At 37.3% G+C, this 23,110-nt stretch overlaps 7 protein-coding genes across 8 annotated transcripts; 4 read left to right on the top strand and 3 right to left on the bottom strand.

The window, feature by feature from the left end:
* Positions 1 to 1,258: 1,258 nt before the first annotated feature.
* LOC148768685 (F-box protein CPR1-like) lies at positions 1,259 to 3,864 on the top strand. 2 transcript variants are annotated; one of them, XM_088822141.1, is made up of 3 exons: positions 1,259 to 2,452; positions 2,874 to 2,954; positions 3,443 to 3,864. In XM_088822141.1, exons 1-2 carry the CDS (start codon positions 1,326 to 1,328, stop codon positions 2,911 to 2,913), a joined length of 1,167 nt encoding a protein of 388 aa, XP_088678267.1. In that variant the 5' UTR covers positions 1,259 to 1,325; the 3' UTR covers positions 2,914 to 2,954; positions 3,443 to 3,864. The 2 variants fall into 2 exon arrangements, with proteins under 2 accessions (XP_088678267.1, XP_088678268.1); XM_088822142.1 differs by having other exon boundaries at positions 2,874 to 2,958.
* Positions 3,865 to 4,473: 609 nt separating this feature from the next.
* Positions 4,474 to 6,638, top strand: LOC105961897 (F-box protein CPR1). Its single transcript, XM_088822140.1, has 3 exons — positions 4,474 to 5,637; positions 5,971 to 6,039; positions 6,458 to 6,638. Exons 1-2 carry the CDS (start codon positions 4,541 to 4,543, stop codon positions 6,008 to 6,010), a joined length of 1,137 nt encoding a protein of 378 aa, XP_088678266.1. The 5' UTR covers positions 4,474 to 4,540; the 3' UTR covers positions 6,011 to 6,039; positions 6,458 to 6,638.
* Positions 6,639 to 6,725: 87 nt separating this feature from the next.
* On the bottom strand, positions 6,726 to 7,863 carry LOC105962203 (uncharacterized). The gene is made up of 2 exons (XM_012986506.2): positions 7,742 to 7,863; positions 6,726 to 7,448 (listed from the first exon to the last, which is right to left on the bottom strand). Exons 1-2 carry the CDS (start codon positions 7,754 to 7,756, stop codon positions 6,903 to 6,905), a joined length of 561 nt encoding a protein of 186 aa, XP_012841960.2. The 5' UTR covers positions 7,757 to 7,863; the 3' UTR covers positions 6,726 to 6,902.
* Positions 7,864 to 10,469: 2,606 nt separating this feature from the next.
* On the bottom strand, positions 10,470 to 14,615 carry LOC148768684 (uncharacterized). The gene has a single exon (XM_088821319.1). The coding sequence runs from the start codon at positions 14,613 to 14,615 to the stop codon at positions 10,470 to 10,472; it is 4,146 nt and encodes a 1,381-aa protein (XP_088677445.1).
* Positions 14,616 to 14,619: 4 nt separating this feature from the next.
* Positions 14,620 to 16,505, bottom strand: LOC148768683 (uncharacterized). Its single transcript, XM_088821318.1, has one exon. It carries the CDS (start codon positions 16,309 to 16,311, stop codon positions 14,620 to 14,622), a length of 1,692 nt encoding a protein of 563 aa, XP_088677444.1. The 5' UTR covers positions 16,312 to 16,505.
* A 1,363-nt stretch (positions 16,506 to 17,868) lies between these two features.
* On the top strand, positions 17,869 to 18,432 carry LOC105961967 (uncharacterized). Its single transcript, XM_012986225.2, has one exon. The coding sequence runs from the start codon at positions 17,896 to 17,898 to the stop codon at positions 18,211 to 18,213; it is 318 nt and encodes a 105-aa protein (XP_012841679.1). The 5' UTR covers positions 17,869 to 17,895; the 3' UTR covers positions 18,214 to 18,432.
* Positions 18,433 to 19,012: 580 nt separating this feature from the next.
* LOC105961968 (cytochrome b561 and DOMON domain-containing protein At5g47530) lies at positions 19,013 to 20,528 on the top strand. The gene is made up of 3 exons (XM_088821317.1): positions 19,013 to 19,747; positions 19,880 to 20,134; positions 20,229 to 20,528. Exons 1-3 carry the CDS (start codon positions 19,115 to 19,117, stop codon positions 20,526 to 20,528), a joined length of 1,188 nt encoding a protein of 395 aa, XP_088677443.1. The 5' UTR covers positions 19,013 to 19,114.
* Positions 20,529 to 23,110: the final 2,582 nt, after the last annotated feature.

Below are 23,110 nucleotides of genomic sequence, written 5' to 3'. Positions count from 1 at the left end.
CATTCAATACAAAACCCAATGAAAAAATAATACAAATAAATAGAACTTACGAGCCATCTCTTGAAGTATTACAAAGTGGATACATTTTTTCGGAACTGTAGAACTGCACGAGTTTTAATTTATTTATATTCTTCTCGATATCATTACATAGAGAATTTAAAAGACGACACACACCCTTATATATGTGTGTACATACTATCAAATTAAAAACTTAAACGAAGAGCGCTCGCATCGGAGGTGGGGCCGACGACACATTATTATCGGGGACTAGTTTAAAGTAATAGAAGAAGATATAATCTCGATAGAACAACTTAGCCACTTGTGCTTCATATTTCTGCACATTATTATTATTATTACCATCTTTGGTTTCAATGGTGAGATGTATAAGCCACCCTGATTTTGCCCTCGTCTTCTTTGCTTTCAGCACCCTCTCGAACTTCAAATTCGCATGTTCTAACTTGTTGTGCTTTTCGACGGCAAACTTCGCGCACGTTAGCATCATGGCTTCGTCTTCGTTTTTCGCGGCCGATAGTACCTCAAAACTGTCGGAAGAATACGGTGCGAGGAGTACAATGGCAACAGTTATTAGAATCCATTCGTATTTTAGACCCATTTTTTTTTTATATTTTTTTTGGTATTTTATGTAAATTAATTGTGAAATTAAGGTGGTGAGACTATGGGTAAACCCCCCTTATATTATGTCTAAAATTTGATTTTAATGTTGACTTTTGACAATTGGAGTGTGTTGTACTATTGACTTTGTATAATTACTGGATTTTTTTATTTATTATTTTTCGCTTTAGATAATTTTTTGGTGTTTTGGGATAAGTTTGCAGGTAATATTTAATATCGAATTTTAATTAATTCGTTCTTATCATCTTCTTTGGGTATTAGATAAAGTCAGAAGAATCTTTATATATAAAAGTAATAAATGTTAGACAACCTAGAAAAAAATAATGGTATATTTTTAAGTTTTATTAATATTAATTATAACTATTTCATCTCCTATTTTTCAACTTTCTTCCTCAAATTACTTTCATAACAAATTAGATTTGCAAATTGGTTGGCCTAGTGGCATATTTGTAAATTTTTAAAAATTAATTAATGAGTGACCAAATGTGAAATTCAGTTAACTTAAGGGACTAAATGTGAACTTCAGTTAACTTGAGGGACTAAATGTGAAATACACGCAAACTTCAGTGATGAGTGAGTCACCAGTCTCGAAGTTTCAGTTCTATTTCGTCCATCACTACTACCAACTTTCACAGTACAGAAAACCCTGGAAAAAAATCCATTTCCAAGAGAGCAAAGAGGTTGAAGAAACCATGGCGGATCTCCCGCCGGAGCTCGTCGAAGACATACTCCGCCGCCTCCCGGTGAAAACACTCAAGCGCTTCCGCGCCGTCGCCAAATCATGGCGTTCTCTGATCGACGGCGACGATTTCGCCAAATTGCGCCTGCGCCACTCCTTAACCACGAACTCGAACCGGAATCTCATAATCGGAGGCATCGGCGTTTACACCGTCGCCTTGGATTCGCTCGACGGGGCCCACCCCATCAAACCCCCGTTCTATTACAAAACCGTCGACGAGATCTCGAATTCCTGCAACGGCGTCGTTTTGGTGATGAGCGAACCCCCAATTTTATGGAACCCCTATTCGGCAGACTACAAGGCTCTGCCCGATTGTCCGGTTGAACGCGCCGCTCCGGATGGGTGTTACTGCATGACCGGGTTTGGGTTCGGGTACGATTCGAGAAACGACGATTACAAGGTGGTTAGGGTTACGGAATTCCGCCACATAATTAACCATAGCTCGATGGCCAACGTGGCCAGTATCTACAGCCACAGGTCGAATTCGTGGAGGGGAATCGACCCCGTTCCGTATCCGCTGACGTTCTCGAGGGGGAGCTGGCGCGTGCATGTAAACGGCGCGTTGCATTCTCTGGCGCAGGATTCGGGTAGTGTACACGGGTTGATAATCATGGGTTTTAGTCTCGAGACGGAGATGCATTATCCGATGGCGATGCCCGATGGGGTTCGGGTTCGGGGTTTCGTATTGACGTTGGATGTGGTCGGTGATCGTCTCGCTTTGGTTTGTACTAGTAGGTATAGGGCTGTGATTTGGGTGATGGAGGAGTACGGAGTGGCGGCTTCGTGGGTGGAGTTGGTGGCGCTTCGTTGTCCGGCTATCGAGAGGAACGATTTCGTGACCCCGTTGGTGTATTCGAAGGAGGGCGATCGGGTTCTTTTGAACTGCGATGATAAGAGGCTCGTTTGGTACGATTTGAGAACGAAGAGCGTTGATTACGTGACTGTCGAGGGTTTGCCTTTCGCGTTTTACGCGGAGGCTTGTGTTGAGAGCCTCGTCTCGCTTGGTGGTGGTGGCAGAGGTAAAATCAAGAATTCGAAACTCGAGAAGGATGAAAGGAAGGAAAATATAAGGAGGAAAAGGTGAGATTTGTCTGGTGTTTGACCTTGTCAAATGTTTCGTTTGTCTAGCAGATTGGATGGTTCTTGCATATCGTTTTTTCAGCATTAAAATTGTTGTCAATTTTGCATGACGTATATTTTTTTTATTAGCAAGAGGATGTTGGTATCTGGTTAATTATGTTTGTTATCTTGATTTTATTTTCTATTGATATTATCGATCTTATGGTGGTCGGAGGGTTTACGTTGTTTCCTTTTCTTGCTAATTCTAGCTACCTCGAGAATTTTGTTTGATGTGATCGGAGTTCTAAATAGTCTAGGCTTTTACTACCATGTTGGGTAGACAACTACGATTTTGATGCGTATGATTAACGTTTTTTGTAGCGTAAATTATTTTTAGCTCGTTTAATATTGAGATTCCCCTAACGAGTATCTTTTTTAGTAGGGATGATTTCTTGTCCAAGGGGTTCAAGTTAGTGCTCTAACAAAGCGTGCAGAAGAGAATCAAAGATCTAAAAGAATATACGTATGTACGGTAACCCTTTTTCTCACTACACTCGATTGGGAGTTCTTTGCTTTGGTTGTGCATCTTAGTGTTACGACTTACATACATCTTCGTTAGAATGTGGATAATCGAAATTTTATTTATAAATCAATTATCGAGCCAATAGAACAATGAAATGTTGACGTAGCTATATTGACACGGGTCACAAATATTTTGATTTATTGTTATCGATAAACCACTTATTATATCATGACAATACTAAGGAACTACTAATTTAGTCTTGGCATGAAAACGCGAATGTTCTTTTTTTGAGTTTATCTCGCTATAATTGCATCTCGTTACAGAGGGTACGTGTAAGTTGATGTTCGTTAATCTTTTACCTTGTTTTTTAGTTGTGTAGCCTTTAGAAATAACTTTACGTTACTTAAATCAGAAAAAAAAAACATCATTTCGTTTTCGACATGAAATTTTGGATTGTGGTTTGACTGAAGAAATGGTAACTGATGCAGGGAAAGAAGAATATTAACAAGAAAAAAAGCTCACTCGATTGTTCTGTCGAGTACTAATTTCGCGGTAAATGTCAGCTGGTGACAGAATTCTTTTCTAGCTGGAATTACTTCTGCACGATCGACAGGCGAAGCCCGACTTTTGGTGGAAGATTGATTTTCGGTGGGGGAATACGATGCTACACCCGGTGATTTTCACCAGGTGGCTCTTTTCTTGACATGTGTCCTTTTTTATTTATTTTATAATTATATTTCTAAAAACCCATTGGGCCATAAGTCCATAACTGAACCCGTAGTGGGAATCTTATTAATTAAGGTGCCTGGTTGTATTCACGGGGTGTAGCATAGAATTTCCCCGTGAATATTGTGATCTTGGTGCTACTTTCTTGCATATAAAGTGACGTGGATTTATTGCATGGTCTCAACTCTCACGTATGTTATGTTTGCATGCATGTTTCATTTGTTTATGTTTATGTTTCATAATCACTTTTTAAAAGCTTTTGGAAAGCTATCTAAACACAAACAAAAATAAGCTGATCTATAATCACTCATAAACCCGTGGAAATTAAATTCTACACCAGGGTTATTTATACTGAATGGATTTGAAAATGGATTTGAAAATCATAAATCTATATGTAATAATACACACCCATGTATATATTTTTTCGTGTACAGTTATTTAATCAAATCTATTTTAAATCTATCCTCTGTAAATTGTGCTCAAATTCACGTGTCAAGATAAAAACTAACCTTGACTTGGTCAACTACTAATATTGAGAACGTGTACTGCATGGCACACCCACGTAATTGATTAGTGCCATCGTGTTCTTTTTTTTTTTTTTTTTTTTATTTATTTATTTATTTACTTTTGATTTGCACACAATCTTTTAAAATATTCATAAAATTATAGACACGTTCTATTTTAGTTTATGAAATATTCCACTCTTTTTAAACTCTCTACTGACGAAAGAAAAAAAGGAAAGTAGAATAAGTGCTGACTCAGCACATCTCGAAGTTTCCATCAATATAAATATCTCGTCTTCAAAACCCCAGAAAAAAAAAAAAAAAAAAGCATTTCCATTGTAACGAAGGTGAAAAGCTATGCCGAATCTCCCATCGGAGCTCGTCGAAGACATCCTCCGCCGCCTCCCGGTGAAATCACTCAAGCGATTCCGCGCCGTCGCGAAGAAATGGCGCTCTCTGATTGACAGCGACAGGTTCGTTAAGCTGCACCTGCGCCACTCCCTAGCCTCGCTCTCCAACCGCCACCTCATCACCGGCGGCGTTGGGGTTTGCACCGTCGCTTTGGATTCGCTCGACAAGGCCGAGTACGTCATACCGCCGTTCCGTTTCAACGGCAGCGAAGAGATCTCCCACTCCTGTAACGGTGTGGTTCTCGTGATGAGTCAGCCCCCTGTTTTGTGGAACCCATTCTCGAGAGACTACAAAATTCTCCCCGATTGCCCTGTCGAATCCGCCGCTCCGGCGAATTCCTACTCCAAAACCGGTTACGAGTTCGGCTACGACTCGAGAAACGACGATTACAAGGTAGTTAGGGTTTCGGATTTTAGGCACAAAATCACCCATGCTTCAATTGCGAGCGAGACTAAAATCTACAGTCTGAAGACGAATTCGTGGAGAAGAATCGATCCCCTCCCTTCTCCGCCGCCGTACTTGCAGTTGAACTGGCGCGTGCACTTAAACGGGGCGGTTCACACTCTGGTGGAGGATCCGGAAAATGCAAACGGGGCGTTGATCATGTGTTTCAGCCTCGAAACAGAGACGGTTCGTCCGATGAAGATGCCTAGTGGGATTAACGTTAGGGATTTCGTTGTTAGTTTGGATTTGACCGGAGATTTTCTCTCTGTGGTGTGTAGTAATAAGAAGAGGGTTGTGATTTGGGTGATGAAGGAGTATGGAGTGGCCGATTCGTGGGTGAAATTGCTGTCGGTTAGCTCTCATTCGTACCAAAGGAGCGATTACGTTAAGCCGTTGGTTTACTCGAGGCGGGGCGATAGGGTTCTTTTGAGTTGCAATGATAAGAGGCTTGTTTGGTATGATTTGAGAAAGAAGAGTGTTCGTGATGTGTGTGTTGATGGTTTGCCTGTCGTGTTTTACGCCGAAGCTTGTGTCGAGAGCCTCGTTTCGCTTGGTGGACGGGAGAAGGAGAAAAAGAAGGAAACGATAAGGAGGAAGAGGTGAAATTTTAGTGTTGTGTTACTAATTTCTGATTGACTTTGTCAAATATTTCGTGTGTCGACGTAGAAAAATGCTTTTTTCGTGGTCGTAATTGAGACTATAGATTGGAGGGTTCTTGTTCTTGCATGTGGTTTTCATAATCAAAAAAAGGTTATCAACTTTGCATGGCATATTCTTTAATAGCAAGAGAGTTTGCATCTGGTTTCAGTTGCTTCTTTATAACCTTGTTTTTGTTTTGTTTGAAATGTTCGGCTGACAAAAATAATGTTAGGTGTTCATCGACTTTTTTTTGCGCTAAATCGTATTTGACGTAACGAGTATTCTTTTTGCAGGGACAATTTCTTGTCGAAGGGGTTCAAGTTGGTTCTCTAACAAAATTAGCGACGAGTAACGAAATGGAGGTACTATATAGCTCTTTTCTCACAGACGATCTAGAATTATTTGCTTTGGTGGTGCATCTTAGCTAGATTGACATGGCTAACAAATTAATATATGAATTAACGGATTTATTGTATCACGACAATACTAGTGTAAATTGGTAATTGACTATCGTTTACAGTTCCTAAACGGAGAAATGTTACCTTAAAGAAACGGCTTTGATGTCTTCTGTGTGAAAACGTGAATGTTTTCTTTTGAGTTTTTGTTGTCGTATTTTTTCTAATTCCATCTTATTAAGACATAACATGTAATATATATAAGTTTCGACTTTTACCTTGTTATTATAGTGACGAGGCATTCGAAAGAATCATAAAAAGGGTTTTGTTTTCTACATGAGATTTAGATTGCAATTTTGACTGAAGAATTGTAACCAATATGCAGGGCAACGAAGAACTGGAAAAGCTCGCTCGATTCTTCTGTCAAGTACTAATGTTACTGTTATGAACGATTTACTGGTAAGCCCGTCTTGTGAGGGCCCTTTTGTTTTTGAGTTACGATGGTCGAAGATCGATTTTCGGTGGACTTTATTTTTGGCTAAGTAGGTTTCACTAGTTATTGTACAGAGGATTTTTGTTAACTCTTCCTTTTTTTTTTAATTATTATTATTATTATAATAATTATTATTATTATTATTAAATGAATGAAATAATAGCAATATAACTTATTTTTTATTCATTCCAAACCAAGGATCACATTACACCAGACACAGGAGAAGATAAACTCCCCCATTATAGAAATACCATTTTTATAAACTAGTGCAAATAAAAAACATAAAATATAAAATAAAATAAATTATCAAAGACCCTTGCCAACATCCACATACTCTTCACTCCTTTGTTTTCTCATCCTTCACTTCAGCAGCTGATTCCTCCACCACTTCCACCGGAGCAGCCTCTTCTGCCGCTGCCTCCGCCTCCACAGTTTCCTCTACAGTAGCTGCAGCCACCGGCTCCTCCTTGGCTTCTTCTTCAGCCTCCTCAACAGCCGCCGGCTCCTCCACCGGAGTTGCATCTTTCGATTTTTCAACTACAAGCTCCGAAACTTCCTCAGTCAGGGTTTCGACGGCTGCCACTTCAGCTGCAACATTCTCGGGCTCGGCTTCTTCTGCCGCCGCCAGCTCAGCTTCCGGAACAGCTGCCTCTTCAGCCGCAGCTTTCTCAGTCTCGGCTTGCTCAGTCTCCGGAGCAGCAGCTTCCTCCACCGGTGCAACTTCTTCTTGTGGCGTCACCTCCTCGGCAGCCGCCTCGGTGACTTCCGACACCTCCTCCGTAGCTGCCTCGTCGGCTTTCGGCTCCTCCACCTCCTTTTTCTCGTGGGTGGCGATCACTTTCTCGTTGTGAACAGTCTCGGGGACTGGAACCGAGTGATCAACCTATACAAATAACAATGAAGGATTTTTTTCTTCAACTTAATATGATTAAAGAAAATTGATCATATAACTAAAAAATAAATAAATTGCTAATTTTTTTTTGCTGATTGATCTCAACATGAAACAAATTGATAATCACAAAAAAAGAAAGAAAAAAAAGCTTAATAAACTTGATCCCAACGAGTTGGTGCATGTCGCGTGATTTTTCGTTACGCGATTTGAATTTGAAAAATAAGAAAAAATTATATGCTATGAATAATTGATCAAAACTTGTAATTAATCTCAATTAGTAGTACCTCAGCAGTGGCCATTGTTGTTTGTTGAATTAAGAGTAGTGAAAAGAAATGAAGAGAGAATGTAAATATTGTTATAGTGTGTTGCTTTGTGAATGTGGTGATGGAATTGATCAAATTAGAGGGGTATTTATAGTGTTGTAATTCAGCTCTGCAAAAAGAATTAAAACTAAAAAAATAAATAAATAAATATATTATAATAAAAAATAATTAAAATAATTAAAAAAAAAAAAAAAAAAAAAAAAAAAAAAAAAAAAAGGGATGGGAGCACATAGGGAATCTTGGCAAATTGAGATATGAGATGTAAAAGTATATACATAGGACACATTAGGCAGGTCTGCCTGTAAAATCATTTTACTTTACAATAACATGGCATAATAATTAATTTATTTATTCTAATAATGTTACATCTTGCTGTGGCCTTTTCTCCATTTATTTATTATTAAATAATTTACTTTATTTTTTTTTACAGATTAGTGCTTTTGGGAATGGGCAAAACCACGTGGATTAATATATTTTATTTTATTGAATGGGTTTTTCTGTGTTTTGTGCAGTACCTCATGTAGGTGACTATCACAATCATGCTTCCATGTTCAATTAGTTTTCATCTCTTTTTATTTCTCTCTTGGTAATTGTAACATTTTTATTCGAGAATGATTTTTTTTATATAATTATCTATTATGATGTATTGTATTCTTCAAAATTTTGTTTATATAACAAATAAAATATGAAATATCTCAACAATTAGAATTCTTATAAAATTAATTGCAGTTGCGGATCCAGAATTTGATTGTCACAGATTTCTGCCGAGACAAAAATACTGCAATACTCGCCAAAATATGTGTCCGCTAAATTAATAAAATTTTACTAGTTATGACTGTATTAGTTTATTTATATTTAATTATATATACCATATAGTATATCTTTGATTATCCCTCAAAAGAGAAATTTATCACGTATTAATTATTTTACTAAGTAAACACATAATGATAAAAATATAATAAAAAAATAGATGATTTGCAATATTGCAAAGCCGTGGAGATAACGTCTTATTATTATTTTTTTTTTTGAATAAGTGAATAAATGTCTTCAAAATTGCATACATAATATGATTACAATCTATTCCCTATGATATCAATATCGAAATTCTATGCTTAATTCATCAATTATCGTGCCTTTTTTTTTTTCCTTTTAGGGTAAATAGCATTTACCCCCTCCTCGATTTGAACTTTGTGCACATGACCCCTCGTATTTTCAATTTAGCACATAACACTCTAGTACTTTCAAAATTTTCCACTCCCTAATGAACATGATTATTTATCAAGAAATACCATATGAAGGTTATGTGCTTATATTAAGAATACAATGAGGTATCTGAATAAAATTCAAACCACAGGGGAGTCACGTACTTATATTGAAAATACAAGAGGTTATGTGTATAACACTCAAACCGCATGGGGTTAAGTGCTATTTATCCTTCCTTTTTCCTTTTCTATCTTTCACTATTAAGAACAATAATTTTGGAGAAGAAGAAAATTGATTGTAAATTGGGTGAATTTAGGGGCATGGAAAAACAAATGCTAATTTGGTCAAAATAAAAATGGTTAATAATTTGAATTAAAATAAAGCAATTGATGAGTGGTGATGAAAATGAAAGAGGGCGGTGCAATTTGGCGGGACCCACCCATGCCAGCTATGACCATTACCCGCCAAAAGTTTCCCTCAATCAAGATGCTGACGTGTCGGCCCTTTCAACTTTTTGTCCACCCTATATTTTTCTAGCGAAAATATAGGTACAAAGTCCTTTATATAAACTAAAATTTATTATTAAATAAATAAATAAAGACATTTCATATATTAAAAATATATTTATTTGATTATTTTCTACTTTAAAAAATAAAATACCATTTTGAATTGTGAGATGCTTTTTATTAGTCGTACACTCGTGATCCCACATGCATGACGTGCCACGCTGGATCTAGTCAGCACACCCTCCCAAATCTCATTAGTACCATTTCATCATTCTCATTTGTTTATAAAATTAAGCTCAAATTACGAAAAAACTCTTCACATTTAAGTAATTACGATTACCCATGCAATTACGAATCTTCTTATACATTTATTCTTGTGGTGTCAAATTTATTCGATTTTACTAGATTATGTGGAATATTCTTCAATTTGTAATCGTCTAACCGTATTCAAGTTCCACATTTTGAAAAAAAAAATGATCATAAAATGCGTCACTTGACTTGTAAATATCAAATCGTGGTGCATCTGAAACTGTAATTTTGCACAAAAACAAATACAAATTAGGGAACATTCCACGGAACCTAGAATATTATGTTAAATTTGACACCATAAGAAATGGACGTGTAAGAAGAATTATAGTCAATGAGTCATTGTAATTACCAAAACATGAGAGGTTTGTTTCGTAATTTGACTTTACCTTAGGAGTTGGCAGTAATTTACCCTAAATTAACTAAAACAAGATTTTTTTTTTTTGGCATAACCTCATAAATAATAATAACATACTAAATAAGGGTTAAATAATATATACATTTTTTTAGGAGCAACATTGGTCAAGTTTTTTTTCTTTCTTTTTTTTCTTTTGTGGTTTGATAAAAAGTAATTAAATAAATAAAAAATTAAAAATTCATTGGAAAGATAAAGAGTACCCATTCCTCTTTTTTTTTTTTTTTTTTTTTGATGAGTAAAACGTTTGCATTGAGAATTAGAAAATTAAAGAGTCTACAATCGGAAAACCTCCATCACAAAAGCAAATCGAAGGAATAGACTCCATGGAGACAAATCCATTCCAATTACAAGAAAATGCCCATTTAGCGAGATTGTGGGCTGAAAAGTTAGCATTACGAGAAACGCTCTTGAATCTCCATTTGGGCCAAAGGAACCAAAACCTGCGGATTTCCTCAATGGTATTTCTGGCAGACCAGTGGATCGGAGACGAGCTATCATTAATGAAGAGAATGGCATTTAAACAATCAGCTTCAAAGATGCATTGGTCTATCTTTGAGCTGTTCATGAAGGTGCATGCTTCGAGAAGGGCCTGACATTCAGCAGCAAGCGGATCCATGCAGAGAAAATTTGTTGCATGCGCGTAGACAATGGATCCTTTGTTGTTTCGAAGAACGAACGATGAGGATGCCTTTCCATCCAAAAATGAGCAATCAGTATTTGCTTTGATCCAGCCTCGAGGGGGGGGATTCCATTTGCATGGTTGAGTCTGACTTTTCTTCGTCATTTTAGAGAGTTGAGATGTCCAATGCTCTGAAGCACGTGCTGATGCCAATTTTGAACAGACCTGCAATGAGGGAATGCTTGAGCCATGAGAACTGAGGTTACGAAAAGTCCACACCAAATCAAAAAGAACAACTGCATAAACCAAGAATTCTTCTCTAATCGTCTCAGAAGGGAAAAGCCCTCCGTCTTTATTCAAGAGCAAGGCAATCCAAACAGCCACAGGTTCATCTCTAAAAGGTGTAATGCAGAAACTCCATTTAGATATGAACCAAAGTTGTTCAATAAACGCACATCTGAGGAACAAATGGTTAATGGATTCAATCTCTACTTCACAAAGAGGGCAAAGGGGGTTAGAGATTGGGAGAAAGACACCCAACTTTGAGTGAGTAGGCAAAATATCGTTAACAACCCTCCAAAGGAACAATTTATGCCTATTATGAATTTTTGCATTCCATATTTTTTTCCAAGGAAAGGTGGAAGCATTCAAAGTGTTCGAGATTCGGCTGGAATTGTCTGTAATATAAGCACTTTTGGAGGAGAAATTCCCTGACGAGGAGGGAGACCAAAAGAGGGACTGTGATTCAGGGAAATGAGAGATGGAAATTCTCATAATCTCCTTAACCACGTGAGGTGGAAACAGCTCGAGGAGGAGGCTAATGTTCCATGAATTAGAATCTTCAATGATAAGATTCCTAACCAGACCAAACTCAATACAAGGGAGATTAATGTGAGGGAGAGCAGTGGGTTTAAAATTTGGAAGGGAAGGAATCCAAGGGTCATCCCAAGTATTGACAGTAGAGTTTTTAGCAATAGAGAAACAAGCACCTTTGAAAATGAGATCTTTTGATTTGGAAATTCCTTTCCAAATCCAAGAGGCATTACTGGGGAGGGAATTAGAGTGGAAAAAAGATTGGTTTTTTAAGTACTTTGAGGACAGAAGTTTAACACAAATGTTATCTTTGGAAATGGCAAGGTTCCAAGCAAGTTTGGAGATGAGGGCTCTATTAGTGTCAAACATCCTTCTAAACCCTAAACCCCCAGCTGATTTTGGAAGACAAATAGAATCCCAACATTTGGGCATATATGAATTCCCATTTTGATTTTGACCCCACCAGAACTTTCTAAAAGAAGCATCCCATTGATAATTGAGACTTTTGGGAAGAAGGAAGACTGACATATGATAAGAGGGAATAGAGTGAGCAACAGCAGAGATAAGGATCCCTCTACTAGCTTGTGAAAGGATTTTAGTCTTCCAACCAGCCAATTTGGAATTAATCTTGGCAGTAAGGTCATGAAAAGCGGCAATTTTGGATTGAGGAATACAAAAAGGGAGACCCAAGTGCTTCTCTTTGTGGTTGCATTCTTTAAAGCCGAGACAATTTAGAATGGCCAACTTGAGATGAGGTAAGGTGTTACCACTGAAGTGAACAAAAGATTTGGAAGCATTTGGAAGTTGGCTGGACCACAAAGAGAATTTGGTAAGAATGTGATTCATACTGGTAGCATCTTCAAGGGTTGATCTGCAAAAGAGAATAAGATCATCAGCATACAAAAGGTGGGAAAAAGAAGGAGATGTTCTAGAGATTTTAACCCCCTTAAAGTGACCAGAGACTTCCTCTACAGAAAGCATTCTAGACAGAACTTCAATATAAAGAACAAAGAGAAAAGGAGACAGAGGGTCTCCCTGTCTGATTCCTCTTGAAGGGGAGAAGAGTCCTGAGGGAGAGCCATTGATGAGGAAGGAAAATGATGAAGTAGATATGCATTGAAAAATCCAATCTGTAAATTTCTTACAAAAACCAAGGTTAGAAAGAATGCAGATGAGAAATTTCCATTCAACACGATCAAAAGCTTTTGCAAGGTCCACTTTAATGGCCATAAAACTCTTATTCCCTTTCTTTTTATGCAAATAGTTCATTATCTCGTGAGAAACAATGTTATTATCATGAATATTTCGATCTTCCACAAATGCCATTTGAAATGGGGAAATGATTTTGGAAAGAAAAGGTTTAAGTCTATTTGCAAGGATCTTTGAAATGATTTTATACGTGACGTTGCAAAGACTAATAGGCCGAAATTGATCCACAGAAGTAGGGTGAGGGACTTTAGGAATGAGAGCTATAAATGTATGATTCAAGGCCTTGAGAAGATAACCTTTCTTGAAAAAATACTGAACTGCATCAATTAGAGCTTTTCTAGTGGTTTTCCAAAATGATTTGTAAAAGAGGGGGGGAAGACCATCTGGACCAGGGCTCTTATAAGAAGCAAAGGAAAAAAGAACAGTCCTGATCTCAGATGGGGATGGGATAGAACACAATTCCAGATTATCCTCCTCATGAATGACAGGAGGGAAAAGATTCTCAAGATCATCAGGGAAGGGGAGGGAATTTGGCAAGTAATCAGTAGCAAAAAGGTTGGTGTAATAAGTCAAAAAGCAGTTGCCTATTTGATCATTTTGAAACACAAAATTATTTTCCATATTCTTAATGGACAAAATTCTGTTATATCTTGCATGAATAACAGTGGTAAGATGAAAAAATTTCGTGTTAGCATCACCATCACATAACCATTTTTCTTTTGATTTTTGTTTCCAAAAAATTCCAACCCTTTTAAGCCACTCATCCAACTCAACCTGTAAGTGATGTTCAAGGGTAACATTCTCAGAATCTTGAACAGCCTGCTGCAAAGAATCAATCTTTTCTTTCAAAACCTTTATTTTGTGGTGACAGTTACCAAAGTGGGATAAATTCCACTCTTTGAGAGCCTTCCTAACATTTTGGATCTTGGAATAAATTTGAAACAGAGGAGAGCCTGGAATTTGAATATTCCAAGCCAGATCAACCGTGGAGTAGCAAGTTTTGTCTTCAATCCACATTGCCTCAAATTTGAAAGGCTTTGGACCAGACGGGGTTTGGACACAAGTGTTTAGGAGAATGGGACAGTGGTCAGAGGCAAAGGCTGGAAGATGTAAGACACTACTATGAGGGAAAGTGGAGCACCAGAGAGAATTGGCAACTCCTCTATCGATTCGTTGTTGAATATTAGCAGCACCAATACGTTTATTGCTCCAAGTAAAACGACGGCCATGGAAGCCAAGATCAATGAGGCCAAGAGAGTTGAGCTCATCAGGAAGAGAATTGTTTGAGGAAGAAGCAAAAGGAGTGCCACCAAATTTTTCAGATTGCGAGGTGACTGAATTGAAATCGCCCATGACAAGCCAAGAGCCTTGGAATTCACCAGCAATGGAGTTAATTTGAGACCAAAAGAGAGTTTTACCAATCGGGGAGCAAGGGCAGTAGATTCCAGTAAATTGCCAAGGAGAGACATTACTGTCACTGGACACTAGAGCATTAATGAGAAGATTGTTATGAAGAGTGATATTGACAACAGAGTTTTGGGTCCAAGCTAGGCAAAGACCACCAGCTAGACCCACAGGAGGAACGAAAAAGTGATTTGGGAGAGAAGCATCAATGAGAGCACGAGTGATAGAAGAAGTAGAAGAAGTTTTGATTTCTGAAAGGAAAAGAAGATCGGGTTTCGAAGAAGATAAGAGCTGTTTAAGAGCTCTTACTGCCTTGGGTTTAGCCAACCCTTGGCAGTTCCAAGCGATAATCTTCATTGGATTATTCTCTTGACCCCTTTGGGCCAGTAGATTCAAAGAAAGGGGAAGTTTTTGGTGAATTTTTCTCTGGGAGAGATTGATCCTCTAACAATTCAGTAATCAAGACAGTGGATCTGGAGAATCTGTGGAGTAATGGGGCACCATTGCTGTCTCTTTTGATCCGGAGAATATTCCTCTCTGTAGATTCCAAGTTAGCAGGGATTACTGAAACCTCATATGTTTCGTGCATGGTGTGATTGGGCTCAGAGCGGGGTAAGGAATGGTAAAGAGGGTTTATATCTGACGTGGCATAAATTTCGTTGGAAAATTCTGGGGTATTTGGGTTTTTTGGATAGTTTAGGTTTAGATTCATTAAGTCTGGGATTTCGAATTTGGTTCTCTTTTGGGCCGAATCAATAATCAGCGGATTGTTTCTTTTTCGGCCTGTGATTTCTTTTGGGTGTGAAAGATTGATGGGACCTTTAATTGGGCTTGAATTTATTTCTGTGATATTGGCCCAGTAAGAGGGTTGGCCTTTGAAGCTGAGAGAGCTCAAATTTATGGCGAAAGTTGGCGGGAAAGTTGTAAGATCTTTTTTCAGAGCTTTTGAAAAGTCTGAGGATTTCCCAGGTTCCTTACTAACAATAGGAGATTTAACTGGTGTGGTAACCGAGGGAAAGTCTGCTTTTGGAGAGCAGTCATCTCTAATTAATGAAAAGTTCTTTTTAGCTACAAAAGGCATGATTTTTGAGAATTGACTTGGGGGACTAGCAGCTGTATTACCAGAGAAGGGTGAGGAGGGATCCCACCACTCATTTGGTGCCACGTCATTGTTAGGTTTAGGTAGGGTGTTTGGTTTATGTTTTGGTGAGGCATCATCGCCGGAAATAGCCGACGACCTTTCTAGAGCAACAGTAGGATCCGACCAGAGGCAGTTGGTATCAAGATTTTGGTTATGGAGAGGTTTTGAGATATGGGGATTTTTGGAAAGTGTGTTTTCAGCTTTGAGCCATAAACCATATCTGAGCATATGAGGTTCCATATTACCTGTGCTAACAATGGAGTTACAGTTGAGAGCTTTATGCCCCAAAACACCACAGAAAAAACAGAAATCAGCTAGTCTTTCATACCTTAATTCTGTCCGAAGATCAGCTTTCTCCTGTCGTGGAATAGAGACAAAATCTATGAGGGGTTTCTTGATGTCAATCTGTACTAATACTCTCAAAGATTTCTTCCATTTGTAACCGGCGGACGAACTATCAGCTTTGATGAAATTCCCAATCTTGTTGCCAATAAAGTTTGCAGTTTGAGTGTTCATCAGATTAACTGGGAGGTTGAAAGCCTGAATCCAGAAGTAAGCTTTCCCCATATCAATATCATCAAGAGATTTATCAGGTGGCCAGTGCTGTAGAATAACTTGCGAGTCCCGAAAAGACCAGGAAAGATTCATGATTTTGTGGAAATCTGTTTTGGATTCAAAGACGAAAGCAACAGAGTTTTGATGGAGGTGGTTGGTGAGGAAACGGCCTTTAGGATTCCAGGCCTTTGTCATGGTAGTCTTAAAGGCTCCAATATTGATGCTTTTTGGATTTAATACTTTTGCAATGATTGTGAACTCTTCTTTAAAGGGGTCTTTGGTAGAGTCAGAGTCATCAGTGCAAGCAAGGAGGTTGGTGCGTTGAATGAGAGAGTTAATGGAGGATTGATTATCCATTAATGAGAGGAGAGAGAAAGGCAGGAAAAGACTAAAAAAAAAACAAAAAACACAGAGCAGGAAAAGAAGGAGACGGGGAAAGAAGGCAGAAGCAGAACAAAGGAAAGAAGATGAATACAAATATTCAAGAAGGGAAGAAAATTCCAGATCCAATAGTGGAGAAGGCTCTACAGAGAGAGAAAAAAAATTTGTGTCATTATAAAGCATCTAACTCGTCTATATGATTACCTCACTCTCTCTCTCTCTCTCTCTTCACTGTGTAGGGTGTGTGCGTATACTCTGTAAAGATCAAAAGGTTTGATTGTAAGCTTTTGGACGGTGGAGATTGTTCCCACAGGTGGGCCCATCTCGAGTTCTTTGCATTACTGGCAGTTAGCTGCAGTATCCAATTAAAAGGTGCCACGTTGCATGTGGGCCTGTAATTGGGTCCGATATATCAGATGACCCAAATTGAGCCCAATAATAACTTTAATATTTGGGCTTTTACCAAAAGTAATGTTGGGTGGACCATTTTAAGATAGGCCCAATTAGGTAATATCCTAATTGACAATTAATTAGCTTGAGCACATTACTTAATTAACCTATTTAGATATCCTAATTCTAATAGAACTCTGTAATCCGTAATATTTTTATTCGAGCTTTTAGTTTCTCGCTTTTTCCACGATCTCAGTCGGAGGGCGTCAACTGCGCTCCCACCAACAGTGTTCGCATCAGCAGAGCTCGCACCCCCTACATTACACTGTTGAATGACCATTTCAACCAGAAGCTTAAGCAGTTAGTGAAATGTATCATTTAATATTAATATCTCCAGTACACACATCTACCATATTCGTCTCGGTTGCTCAACTATTCATCTAGCTTGCATTACCAGCTCGAACACCAAACTTGTACCCTTCAGCTCAAAGCTACCCTTAAATACGAGCTCCCTTTGAAGTGTTATCACATTAACTCTCTAGCTACTCTCGAATTGAGACCACATCAGAATATATATTATTTTGTGTTATTTTTTAGGGCAAATTACGGCCACTCCATGAGTTATGGTTAAATTACGAACCCCCTCGTGTTTGGGTAATTACAGCCACCCCTCAACTATGTATCATCTTACGAAAAGACCCCTCTAGAGGTAAATTTAGGGATGTTAATTCGGTAAAACCAAACCGAAATTTCGGTACGCCAAAATTTCATACTGTTTATTGAACTGGATATACGATTTGGTTCGGTAAATAATCGAATTACATAAATTTCATGTAAAAATATTTAAAAGAAAAAGTGATTGTAATTATCAAAACAAGAGAGATTTTTTGATAATTTAACCATACCTGGGGTTGTCTGTAATTTGCCCTATTTTTTATAAACACCCCTAGAAAATTCAAGCTTATGGGCAATAATATAATGGAAGAGGCATAAATATTTAGCAATCCAAGACACACCCCAATTCAATTTCAGAACATTGAATAATGCATTTAATTATCACACTAATCGAGACTATATCAAGAAATGACCTTTATATATAGATATATATTATTATACATATATCTATAAATAAACCCCAACAAATTGATAAAATCTTCAAATTTGAGGAAAATGGAGAAGAAAATATGGTCGTCGTCAAGAATAAAGATTCTGTTCGTACTGACGACGTTGATTCTGTCGGAGATAAGTTCTCCGGCGGCGGGGTGTCCCTCAGACGGCAGCCAGTGCAAGAGCTGTATAATGAACCGGATGAAAACCGGCTGCCCGGGCTGCGTACCGATCATGCAGTGCATGGCGCGTTGCCTTTGGGGCGGCGCGTCGCGCCCCAACTGCACGAAGAAATGCGACTGCAGCGGTGGCTACCCGCGATTGGCTGATTGCAAGAAGTGCTTGTCGCAGTGCAAATGTAGCTGTGTGGCTTCTGCGTAGATAATAGTGTATGCAGCGGCGGCGCGTGAGGTTTTGGTTTAGGTTAATTAATTTTAAGTGATCGATATATGTTGTTTCCGCCGTTAATTAATTCTGTTTTTTCTTTAATGTTGAAAAGATTTAATTTATGTTGGAAGTTTTATTGGTACTTAATTCAATTCAGTAATATCATTTAATTTATTAATATAATGTAAGACTGCACCATTATTTAATTGGGATTATGTTAGAAGCTTTATTGGTACTTATTTTTGCTCAATTCAATTCAGTAATATCATTTAATTTATCAATATAATGAAAGCGTAGTAATGCACGACGACAACTATAATTTATTTATATTTTTCTAAATTTTTTATTATTATTATTTAAACTGTGAGTTTTTTTTTTTTTTTTTTTTTTTTTTTTTTTTTTTTTTTTTTTTAATAATGTTCTTACCTTAGACCAAACAATGTTAATGTTAAAGGTCTGAAATCTAACAGTAAAAAAAGTCTGAAATCTAACGGCGAAAGTTAAATTAAGACAATTCTTTATGTATATGGATAAATCTATGCAATTGAGATCAAAAACGGTAATGTAAAGCCAAAAAACAAAGGAGACAAGTGTAATTTATCCACTAACTGTTTCCAAATAAAAAATACTATTTCCGAAGATCTATTTGAGATAAAAATTACTACATCACGCAAGGAAACGAGAAAAAAAAAATTGTGAAAAAAAAAGAAGAGAAAAAAATTGTATTTTAATTAATTAAATTGTTTCCCAACTAGTACTACATAGAAACTTCCTTTCCCTAATCCAACTTGAACTCTAATTATTTATCCCTCTCTATAAATTAAAACCCTCGCCATAATATACGAAGCTCCAATTTTCTTCGTCTTCTCTTTGTCAAAAAAAAAAAAAAAAAAAGATGGCGATTTCGAAAATCATCATCTTTTTCATGTTCGTCTCGTCTCTCTTCGTTTCGTCCTCGTCCCAAAATTGCTCGAACTACACGTTCCGAGACAACAAAACCTACGCCGCGTGCAAAACCCTACCCGTACTAAACTCGTTCCTCCACTGGAACTACTACGAATCCAACCACTCCGTCGACATCGCCTACCGCCACACCTCCCTCACCGCCTCCAACTGGGCCGCGTGGTCCCTAAACCCTAGCGGCGGAGCCATGATCGGTGCGCAATGCCTCGTCGCATTCCGGAACACGAGCGGACTCATGTCCGCCTACACGTCGCCAATCACCAGCTACAGAACCCGACTCGAAGAGGGCCCGCTCAGCTTCGAAGTTCCGAGAGTAGCCGCCGAGTTCGACGGGGATCAAATTACCATATACGCAACCATAAAACTCCCCAATGTGACCACCGCCTTCACGCACGTGTGGCAGCACGGCGTTCTCTTCGGCGACACCCCGGGAATGCACCCTAGCGGAGATAATTTGAACTCAATTGGTATCGTCGATTTTGCGTCCGGTGTTACTTTAGACAACAATGCACGACCGACGACAACCGTAGCCACCCGACTTTCGAGAAAAAACCGCATGAAATTTGTGAGTATATACAGTCTAATTTATATTGCATTAAATATAATAAACTCTCTAATTCTATACATAATATTCAATTAATGAATTATTGATATATTATATTAATAATATATAATTTTTTTTTTTTTATATAATTAGGTGCATGGAGTTTTGAATGTAGTGAGTTGGGGAATTTTGGTGCCTATTGGTGCCATGCTGGCGAGATATTTGAGGGTTTTCGAGATAGCAAATCCGATGTGGTTCTACCTCCACGTGGCATGCCAGCTGTCAGGTTACGTAGTTGGCGTTGCAGGTTGGGCCACCGGCATCAAACTCGGTAGCGACTCTCCCGGAATTGTGCACACTACTCATCGGAACATCGGCATTACCATCTTTGCCCTTGCAACACTTCAAGTAATTAATAATTAATATCATTTATTTTAAGGTAATTATATTAATTGAATTTTTTGTTACTAATCTTGAATTTGTATATATATTTTTTTTTCAGGTTCTTTCGCTGAAATTTAGACCGAAGCCGAATCATAAGTACCGGAGTTACTGGAATTATTACCATAAGTCGATCGGCTATAGCGTGATTGTGTTGAGCGCGGTCAACATATTTCAGGGATTCGACATTTTGGACTCGGAAAAGAAGTGGAAAAAAGCGTACATTGGCGTGATCATATTTCTCGGAGCAGTTTGTGTTGTGTTGGAAGCAATAACTCAGTTTATCATTTTCAAGAGAAAAGAGCAATCGGCTGATAATCCGAAGGTGGCCAACGGAATTGATGAGTTGGACAATGTTTAGTTCGTAGAATAATTCGGTTTCGTTAGAGCATATGATCGTTTAACTTTATTTTAGTCTTGGTTTTGATAGAATCGGTAGTAGATCGATTGTTATATGTATAACTCAGACATTTTTATTCGACTCCTTTCATAATTAATTTAGAAAATTGATGATGCTTCTTTAAATCCGTTACTTCTTTAAATTGATGGCCTCGTTTGTTTACTAAGATAAGATTAAATAATCTAATGAAAACTCAATGATTTTATCGGAGACGTTCAACAAAAAAAAAATCACCTAAGAAACCAGATAAACCATGATTATATTATATTTGCGGGTCGACCGAGTAAAACGAAATTATAGTAAGAAATAGATCATTAATTGTCCATTTCTTATGATTTTTTATTATTTAATTTCCTAATATTAGTACTATGAGTGGGAAATAGGAGAAGTGTCTGAATAGAACCTTAATCTGTAATACTAACAGTCAAGATAAGTTATAAGTATTTTTAAAAAAGAGGTTATATGAGATAACCCCCTCGTACAATTTCCATAGAGGCATAAATCCATTTTTTTATTTACTATTAGGGATAACCCCTCTCTTAGCATAATATCCAATTTAGCCCTATTACATTTATGGATTAATATAAAAATCAATTAAAAAAATCAGAAAATATACAAACGCTCAGATTAACTTATATATATATATATATTTTTTTATTTTATTTTTCTCTTTTCTCGATTTCCATTCAAAAAAAATGTTTTTTTTTATTTCTACGTAAAAAATAGTTATTTATTTATTTATAAATTTTAATTTTTTCAATTTTTTAATTTGTTTATTATTTTTAAATTTTCATTTTTTTTAAATATTATTTTTAAGTATTATTTTTTTTAAATATTTTTTTTTAAATAAATATTTTTTTTCTAGTTTATTCTTTTAATTAATATTTTTTATTGATTTTATTTTTCAGTTTATCAAATTGAAATCCACTACACATCGAATTTCACTATAAATATTTTGAAATTTAGTGAAAATTATTTTTTTTTCCAGCAGGTTTACTAAATAATAAAATCCGCTACACGTCAAAATTTATGAACATTTACTATGTAATCCACTATTCAGTAATTCACTATTCAGTAATTCACTATTCACTGCCTGAATTTAAAATCCACTATTCGAAATCCACTATTCACTGTTTTCACTGTCTGAATTTAAAATTCACTATTCGAAATCCACTATTCACTGTTTCACTGCCTGAATTTAAAATCCACTATTCGAAATCCACTATTCACTGTTTGAAATCCACTATTCACTGCAACCCCTATCTCTCTAACGTAATCCACTATTTAATGTCGCTTGAGAATTCGAAAACCACTATTTACTATAAGCGCATCGACATCCCCTTTTCTATTGCTCGCGCCTGCATCAAGTATATTTTGTCTGAAATCCACTACAAGTTCATCAAAAACCACTACAAAAATATAGAAATCAACTACATAAGATCCCCTTTACAAAGAGAAAATCCACTAAAAACTTGCCTAAATCCACTACGAAAATCCCACTTTGTCATTACAGACAATAGTAGAGTCACCCGAGCATAACCCAACCTCGTCCCACTTGTTACCATCACTCCACTTGTGCAAGAACCTGAACCGAAAAAAAAGAAGACAACAACGTGTAAATTTAATTCATTCAACACAAAAAATCAGTTTACAAAACAAGAATTTTAAATCTACTACAATCTCATCCAAACCCATTACAAAAAAATATTAAAATCCACCAAAATATTAATATAATCCACTACAAAACAATTAGAAAAATATTAACGTAATGGTCCATTGCACTGATCTTTTACCAAAAGATCCAAAGCCTTCATTCAAATTTTCTATGCTCACATCTTTCTTTACCCCTATCACACCATAATCTAATTCAGACACAAATTCTAATTACCATTCATCACCGCACCAAAAAATAATTATATAAAAAAAGTCATCTTGTCTTAACAAGAGAGGGGCCAAATATATGTTTAATTGGTTCCTGCTACTAAATCACCACCACCTTCCAGTAAAAAATCTGAATTGCTTTTATACAAAAACTCTTGATTTCACCTCCAAACTTCTTAAATTCTATATGGATTCTACAACTGTTGCGAATGCAATTAAATTTTAACCTTGAAAGTTGATGATGCGCTCCGAGCAAAAAACACTGTATTGAAATAGAGAATTTCAGGGGCTGGAAATTGCCCCAACTTCCGCCGCCGTGATGGAAGAAACATTGCATAGGAAAGAGACGGAAGGGAGAATCGAAGAGAGATTATGGGTAGTTATTGAGATAGAGAAGGAGATTCATAGAGACAATTTGCGGTGCCGGTGTTGGAGGGAAAAGAGAGGGACGGCCAGTGGAAGATCTCGCCGAGGAGGAGGAGGAGGAGGCTAGAGATGGTGGGGCGGCGAGGTGCGAGCGTGGGTTGTGGAGAGATCAGAGAAGGGAGAGAGAAGAGAAACGAGAGGCACGGCTTTAGAGAAACGTGGTTAGGTTAAAGAAATTGAGAAAGGGTAAAATAGGTTATTAATAATATAATTTGTTTAATAAAATACAATTGTTA

The sequence above is a fragment of the Erythranthe guttata genome, chromosome 8 (genome assembly GCF_056151865.1).
Source record: "Erythranthe guttata isolate IM_541 chromosome 8, IM_541, whole genome shotgun sequence".
In the NCBI taxonomy this organism is placed as follows: domain Eukaryota; kingdom Viridiplantae; phylum Streptophyta; class Magnoliopsida; order Lamiales; family Phrymaceae; genus Erythranthe; species Erythranthe guttata.
This window is presented reverse-complemented; position numbering and strand designations above follow the sequence as displayed.